Below are 8283 nucleotides of genomic sequence, written 5' to 3'. Positions count from 1 at the left end.
GAACAATTCTCCCTTTACTCATTATCTCAGGTATTTTCAAAATCAAGCCAAATGATCTGCATTAAGAAGGCATAAATACATTTTAAGCATTTTAATTTCCTCATAATCTACCAATCTTCTCTGGAAGTATTTAATAATAGTAATAACAAGACAATTTAATATAAATAATTTAAAATAAATATAAATTTATTATAAATATTGTTGTAATTTTAAAATCAACACATTTAATAATTATTAAATCGATCAGTCACCTACAACTCTAGGCAGTTTCTAGCATACTCACTACAGCTGATGCAATTATACGATAATTGAGAAGATTGAGAAAATATCCTATTTGCCTGAGTCTATAAAGGTCAGGAGCTAAATTCTTGGTAAGCCACAGAGGAACCTACAATATAAGAAGGAAGCTGTTTCCTATGTCTTCAACTGAATGCTGCTTAATGCTCCAAGACCCAGGATGGGGTCTTTGGTAAATCCATCTGAAGAACAGGCAGCCTGTCTTTCAATATCACTGAGGCCTTCCAGATGCTTAGTATATCTCACAATTCCAGCCAGCATAGCCAATAGTGACATATGCTGTAGGGAGTAGATCAATAACATCTGGCCATTATGTTACTTTTACCACAATGGATTTTGTCTTGAATTTATTGATTTAAGCTAAACTTAAATGGAAATGATATTGGTGTCACAGTCCTAAGATATTTGGAGGAAACAGTGCTGTCAAGCTCTGGGATAGAGAGTTATTTATCTTATACTCTTTCACAAAATCACAATCCATTTTATCCAAAACTGGTGAGTGGACAGCTTTGGTAAAAGGAAGCACCTAAAATGATTATATGTGGAGATGTCTTTCAATTAAGATGATTCCAGAAATTAAAGAGATTCAAGGAGGCTGCAGTTGTGGACAGGTTCTAATTAGAACCTCCCCAAAGCCTCTCTTGGGCCACCATGGGAGCAGATCTCTGGCCTCATCTTCCATAGCTTTCCTTATGTTTTACACATCAGGTACCCAGATGACTGGATTTTTGACGGAAAACATGTTCTCTGTCCACTGCACTACAACCTCCTGTGTTGAGTTTGCTGAATCTTAAATGATAAAACTGATTCCTCTTATATAATTCAGAGATTATATGGCTATGCAACTGTTCGGCTACCGGGTCTTTCCTATATTTTGAATTATCTTAAGTCCCTCCCTTTTGAACAACCAGACCAAAAATACACTATTTCCCATCTACAGGTTTTTTAAAATGTTCTTTTACAAGTTCTCTGGGTTTGGCAGATAGAATGGCAACAAATGACATTAAATTCAGCCTCCTACTATATCTGTACAGTAGCCTTCATTCCTTTAAAGTATTATTCCCCCAAACAGTGCTCTTTACACTAATTCATTTTCTAATAAATACAGCCAATTCAAACTGCCAATGCCCAAGGATTGCGCTCTCAATCTTAAAGAATGTTATTTTTATAAAGTTAAAATAAATAACTTATATTGGTCTTAGAAGGCTTTCTACATTATTTCAGAATTGAGGAAAACAGGCAATTCCTCTTTCCTTAAGCAGGAAATCCCCAGAGATACAGAATTTTAATTTTTTTTTTAAAAAAACAGCCATTACAATGCCAGATGGTTAGATGCAATGTATAGTGCGGAAAGACCAGCGCTAGTCAACATTAGGAGAGTAGAAAGAGACTCTATCAGAGCTCACAGAATGCGGGATCTCTTCACAATGATGTCATTGTTCTCTACGTCTTCCTTATAGAGGTTAGCCCGAAAAGATTTCACTTTATCTTGAATCTCGGAAAGGAGAGCAATCTTTTCTGTCAGCATGGTTTCGAACTGGGTGGCGTAAAACTCCATGTCATATTCAACATCTTCAGCCATCTTCAGAAAAGCTTTCAGCCATCTCAGTGATTCCTGATGATCTTCTGTCTGAGCTTTCTCAATCTCTTTCCTCTTCTTCTGCCCTTTCCCTCTGGTGATGATGCTAAGAGCTGGCAAAGGGACTCGATCTTCTTTCTGTACACAGATGATTTTGAACTGATCGGTCTCAGGCAAGCTATGATTGCTCCAAGGCTGGATTGAATCCTCCAGCTGAGAGACAGATTTGGACAGGATACGATGGCACTGTTTGAAGGCACTGGGATCAACCACCAGACCTTTTACCCGATTGGCATATCTGAGGGTATTGAGTGTGTGCTCACATGACTTCATGCCTGGGGAGATGGTGGCAATCATGCAGGTGCAAGAGTTTTCTCCAATGAATGAGTCTCTTAGCACTTGGGTCAGCTTGCTAGCTCGGAAAGGTGTGTGACCTTTATTGCGCCCCAAGGCTCGGATGCATTCTTTCAGCGCCAAGAGGCTCTTATTAATCTCAGCTCCCTCCAACCTGGTTAGTCTGTCGGCCCTGGAGGTATCTGCTCCCCGCTCATTGCCAGCTAGGTCAATCAAGGAAAATTTGCCATACAATCTCCCTTTGCGTTTGAGGATAATTTGGAAAACCGCATGACTCCTGGAGGAATGGGAGTTGGCTGAGGTCTGGCCGGAAGTCCTGCATCGGTTCCCAATCTCAATGAGCTTCAAGACGTCCTCAACACAGATGACCTCCTGCTCCAGCAGCCCCACCACCTGGACTTGCTGATTGCTATCCTCCAAGACCCGGAGCCGGTTCTTCCAGTTCAGCAAATCGTAGACTTTTCCCCAGTAGATTTCAAAAAAGGCGCCAAAGACCTGGAGCTCCAGCATCTTGTAAGTGGGCTTCTGCAGCAGAAAGAAGACGTCCCGGGCGGCCATGGCGTAGATGCCTTTGGTGGAGTCCTGCTTCTTACCAGACAAGTCCCCTCCCATCGTGTGGGTCTTGCCGCTGCCCGTCTGCCCGTAAGCAAAGCACGTGGCCATGCCGCCGCGGAAGATGGTCTCCACCAGCGGCTGGGCTGTGTGCTGGTAGACGCTTTCGTTGGTGGCGCCGTCGTCAAAAGCGTGGTCGAAGCGGAAGGTCTGGTGCTCCAAGTAGCGAGTAAGGTCCAGCTTTTGCCTGGCCTCGTGCACCATCACCACACCCGAGCACGGGATGGTCACCACATCCACCTCCTTGATCTCCGCCTCCCGCTGGTTGAGCGGCCGCTTGCGGACGCAGACGCAGATCTTGCGGGAAGCGGCCCCGTCGTTGCGGCCGCTCTGCGGCAGGCAGCTCTGGGCCAGCAAGGCGCCGCCCCCTCCGCGCAACAGGGCTTCGCGGCACTGCTGAATCATGGCGATCAGATCCGCGTGCGGGTGGGCGTCGTGCGCCTCCCGCCGGGCTCGCCTCTCTAGAAGCGCCAAGTGGCGCTTCTCGCGCTCGGTGCGCAGCCGCTCCACCTCCAGCACGCAGGGCGATTTGCGGGCGGCCGTCGAAGAGGCTCTTCGGAGCTCGCATTCCACACCATCCCCGCCGGGCTTCTCTCTGTTTCTGGGGGTCACCACGTAGTTGGGAGGCGGTGTGGGGTGGTCGCCCTGCTCCGACGGGGTTTGCGTCGTGAGCGTTCCCGGTCTGAACTCGGCCGGGGCCAAGTGAGGGTTGAGGCTGAAGGCCTGGCCCAGCTCCACTTTTTTGCCCTTGTTGGTGCCCCTTTCGATCCATTCCACGGTCACGCTGTTGGCGTCGTAGTGCAGCGCCGTCACCAGCGCCGGGTGGATCCGCCCGTCGCTCCTCTTGATGTCCAAATAGGTTCCCACCCGGATGGCCCCGAACGGCGTCGCCATGACGCTCGACGGCTTGGCCTCGGGGTCACAGGGGTAGCTGCTGCCGATCCCGGGCAGCAGGGGGAAGCGAGAGAAGGGGGCGGGTAGGCAAGCTGGTATCCTAGCTGGACAGTCACGCTCTTTCAGCGCCTGGTGGTAAAAGGCACCCTTGCGCATGGCCCAGCCAGTGCCCTTGGCCCTCCGCCTTGTTTGACGGTCATCCGCACGACGACCTGCGTCATAAGGGCTCCCCGAAGTGGTTACGACCCAGGTCTCGGGCTTTACGCTCGCCCCGTGGCTTTGCAGGACTTCGCGGGATCGTTTCTGCCAGGGAAGTAGCGTCTGTAAGACTTGACCTAGCAGCTGGATCCGTTGCCTCCCTTTACCGGTACCTTCTCATAAGATGAAGTTATCACGTGTCAAGAAGTGTTCCTTTCTCTCGGAGTTCATCGCTAACTGCTCAAAGCTCCCGTTCTTATGCATCCGGCTAGTCTCAGCCAAGTAGAAATACGGATTCCCAAGTATATTGTTGAATTCCCGGTGTAAAAGGGAGGAGGATGTGTGAGTTTGAATGAGGCTGAAATAGAGGCTAATGAAAATATAAACTATTTCCAAATAAATCAGTTCTAGTCTTCCATAGCCTTCCAGATTAGTTGGACTATACCTCATAACATTCACAGCCGTTGACTTAGGTGGCTGGGAATTCTGGAGGGCCATGGGTTGGGAAAGAAGCACACAAGTGTGATGGGTGATATTGAAATTTGAAAAATAAATAATGAAAATAAAAATAAAGCTTTTGCACTCCATGCCCTCAACAGATCCTTGAAGAATGTAGCTCACTAGTCAGTCTGCTGTCTATAGCATTCAAACAGTGGCATTTGGAACTTTAATTACTATATTGTACAATGATGACACAATCCATGCTCAGTTTGCTGATTGGATTAATGGTCCAATATTCTGAATCTTTTATCTAAGCATGCATAGAACCAGAACTGAAGCTTTATAGTGCAGTCTTCTTAGCAGGAATCCTCCCTGAATTGGTTCTTACTTTCTTGTAAGTGTATGGCAGTTCTTTCTACATATGCTTCCAGGAAAATGGGTACCTTTTTTTTCCCCCAGTAATAGGCTAAAACTAGACTCATGTTCAGATTCCTAATAAAACTTATTGGGCGATTTTCACAGAATGGTTTGGATTAAATGGAGATGATGAGTGTTTACTGTATATTGGCATGTTTTATGTATATTGGCATGAAGTTCTAGAAGAAAAGGATTTTAATTTATTTATTTGTATCCTGCCTTTGTTATTTTTACAAATAATTAAGATATGAATGTAATAGATATTTCTAATGAATTGGAAATCTTATCCATAAGATGCCATATTTTTTTTTCTAATTTTTATCTGTTATTAAAGGAGAGATGTCTAAAAATGCAGACTCAGTTTAAAGCTTGTGAATTGCTAAAGAATATTTTGCATTGGTGTTCTGTTGGGATGGATGCAAGACCAGTATATTGTCAAGTTTAGTTTGTGAAATCCTGGGAACTTTCCTATATCCTAATGTTAAGAAACATTTAAAAAAAAAAAGTCCTGAAAACATGAATCCTGTCATTTATCTACTTAACTGACTAATGTACTAATTACTCATCTAATTGAAGTGTTGCAAATAATTAATGTATTTAATATACATTTGTCATATCTAGTCATGTGAATCCTCACTGAATAGCTGCAAAGAACTTATTCATTGAACTTACGTTACAACCAGTGTTTTTATTCAGCATTTAATTTAACTGAGTCATTTCACTGATTCCGAAATATTTGTGCTGATAAATTCTGTATTCAGTCAACAAGGCGCAAATAGAAAAAAGATGCTTAAAAACTGTCAAATTAATTTCAGAAAAGAGTATGTATATGGACATGGTTTGCATGGTGAACCATTGTCAGATTTGCAAAAAGGTAGGCTCTAATTTTTTTTTCGATAGTCATGCGCCTGATTTAAATTGAACAGGTGAAGTATTATGCTGCCCATTCCTATTGAATATCTTTTAAATACATGACTACTAATTTTAATGGCCTGCCAGAAATATGGAAAACACAATGCTCATTGAGGTATGACAGATATGGGAAGGACATGTTGCACTACCTCATGATGTGTTTCAGAATTGGTTGGATTCACAAGAGGAGCTAAGCCCAAATCAAGCAAATACAGTTACAGGTGAGTGTAATATGTAATTCCCAAGCATGTATGTCTTTTACACTTTCACAAGTGTAATTACTCGGATGCTTAAGTACATTACTTTTTGAGCTCTGTTTTTTCTCTCCCAGAAATAGCTAACTAACATGGAAAAATAAACTATCGGGGACAGTTTGGAAATGAAATGTCTGCTGTAACTTTGTTGGCTTTCTGCAGATTTAAGATCAGTTAACTGGAATCAGGAATTTCCTTCTCCAGACACCAAAACGGCTCAATTTTTAAAAACTACATAAAGCACCATTTTTAAGCATGAAATTTAACCCCGAATCCAATTCTGATGTCCGTTTTTACATTTGGGTCCAAAAAAATTTTCACCTCCGGAGCACAAAAATCCCTGACCCCGTTCCTTCCCAGGACACCAAAACGGCTCAATTTTTAAAAACAACATAAAGCACCATTTTTAAGCATGAAATGTAACCCCGAATCCAATTCTTATGTCCGTTTTTACATTTGGGTCAAAAAAAAATTTTCACCTCTGGAGCACAAAAATCCCTGACCCCGGCATTAGGAATTTCCTTCCCCAGACAGCAAAACGGCTCCATTTTTAAAAACTACATAAAGCACCATTTTTAAGCATGAAATTTAACCCCAAATCCAATTCTGATGTCCATTTTTACATTTGGGTCAAAAAAAATGTTTCACCTCCGGAGCACAAAAATCCCTGACCCCGGTATCAGGAATTTCCTTCCCCAGAAACCAAAACGGCTCCATTTTTAAAAACTACATAAAGCACCATTTTTAAGCATGAAATTTAACCCCGAATCCAATTTTGATGTCCGTTTTTACATTTGGGTCAAAAAAAAATGTTCATCTCCGGAGCACAAAAATCCCTGACCCCGGCATCAGGAATTTCCTTCCCCAGACACCAAAATGGCTCAATTTTTAAAAACTGCATAAAGCACCATTTTTAAGCATGAAATTTAACCCCGAATCCAATTTTGATGTCCGTTTTTACATTTGGGTCAAAAAAAAAATTTCACCTCCGGAGCACAAAAATCCCTGTTCCCGGCATCAGGAATTTCCTTCCCCAGACAGCAAAACGGCTTCATTTTTAAAAACTACATAAAGCACCATTTTAAGCATGAAATTTAACCCTGAATCCACTTCTCATGTCCATTTTTACATTTGGGTCAAAAAAAAAAAATTTCACCTCCGGAACACAAAAATCCCTGACCCCGGCATCAGGAATTTCCTTCCCCAGACAGCAAAACGGCTCAATTTTTAAAAACTACATAAAGCACCATTTTTAAGCATGAAATTTAACCCCGAATCCAATTCTTATGTCCGTTTTTACGTTTGGGTCAAAAAAAAATTTTCACCTCTGGAGCACAAATATCCCTGACCCCGGCATCAGGAATTTCCTTCCCCAGACAGCAAAACGGCTCAATTTTTAAAAACTACATAAAGCACCATTTTTAAGCATGAAATTTAACCCCGAATCCAATTTTGATGTCCGTTTTTACATTTGGGTCAAAAAAAAATGTTCATCTCTGGAGCACAAAAATCCCTGACCCCGGCATCAGGAATTTCCTTCCCCAGACACCAAAATGGCTCAATTTTTAAAAACTGCATAAAGCACCATTTTTAAGCATGAAATTTAACCCCGAATCCAATTTTGATGTCCGTTTTTACATTTGGGTCAAAAAAATTTTCACCTCCGGAGCACAAAATCTCTGATCCTGGCATCAGGCTTTCCTTCCCCAGACAGCAAAACGGCTCAATTTTTAAAAACTACATAAAGCACCATTTTTAAGCATGAAATTTAACCCCGAATCCAATTTTGATGTCCGTTTTTACATTTGGGTCAAAAAAAATGTTTCACCTCCGGAGCACAAAAGTCCCTGTTCCCGGCATCAGGAATTTCCTTCCCCAGACAGCAAAACGGCTCCATTTTTAAAAACTACATAAAGCACCATTTTAAGCATGAAATTTAACCCTGAATCCACTTCTGATGTCCATTTTTACATTTGGGTCAAAAAAAAAAATTTCACCTCCGGAACACAAAAATCCCTGACCCCGGCATCAGGAATTTCCTTCCCCAGACACCAAAACGGCTCAATTTTTAAAAACTGCATAAAGCACCATTTTTAAGCATGAAATTTAACCCCAAATCCAATTTTGATGTCCGTTTTTACATTTGGGTCAAAAAAAATTTTCCACCTCCGGAGCACAAAAATCCCTGACCCCGGCATCAGGAATTTCCTTCCCCAGACACCAAAACGGCTCAATTTTTAAAAACTGCATAAAGCACCATTTTTAAGCATGAAATTTAACCCCGAATCCAATTCTGATGTCCATTTTTACAGTTGGGTCAAAAAA

General features: G+C 42.3%; 1 protein-coding gene across 1 annotated transcript; it reads right to left on the bottom strand.

Moving 5' to 3' along the window:
* Positions 1 to 250: 250 nt before the first annotated feature.
* Positions 251 to 4445, bottom strand: LOC120301901 (kinesin-like protein KIF2A). Its single transcript, XM_039329663.1, has one exon. It carries the CDS (start codon positions 3890 to 3892, stop codon positions 1700 to 1702), a length of 2193 nt encoding a protein of 730 aa, XP_039185597.1. The 5' UTR covers positions 3893 to 4445; the 3' UTR covers positions 251 to 1699.
* Between the last annotated feature and the right edge of the window lie 3838 nt (positions 4446 to 8283).

This window comes from Crotalus tigris, unplaced genomic scaffold, assembly GCF_016545835.1.
Source record: "Crotalus tigris isolate CLP2741 ecotype Arizona unplaced genomic scaffold, ASM1654583v1 scf7180000024403.402700, whole genome shotgun sequence".
NCBI classification, from domain to species: domain Eukaryota; kingdom Metazoa; phylum Chordata; class Lepidosauria; order Squamata; family Viperidae; genus Crotalus; species Crotalus tigris.
Note: the sequence above shows the minus strand (reverse complement) of the source record. Positions and strands in the feature narration are given on the sequence as shown.

Excerpts from the sequence above, each read along its gene's own strand:
- LOC120301901 (XM_039329663.1), bottom strand. The coding sequence starts at position 3,892 with ATGCGCAAGGGTGCCTTTTACCACCAGGCGCTGAAAGAGCGTGACTGT.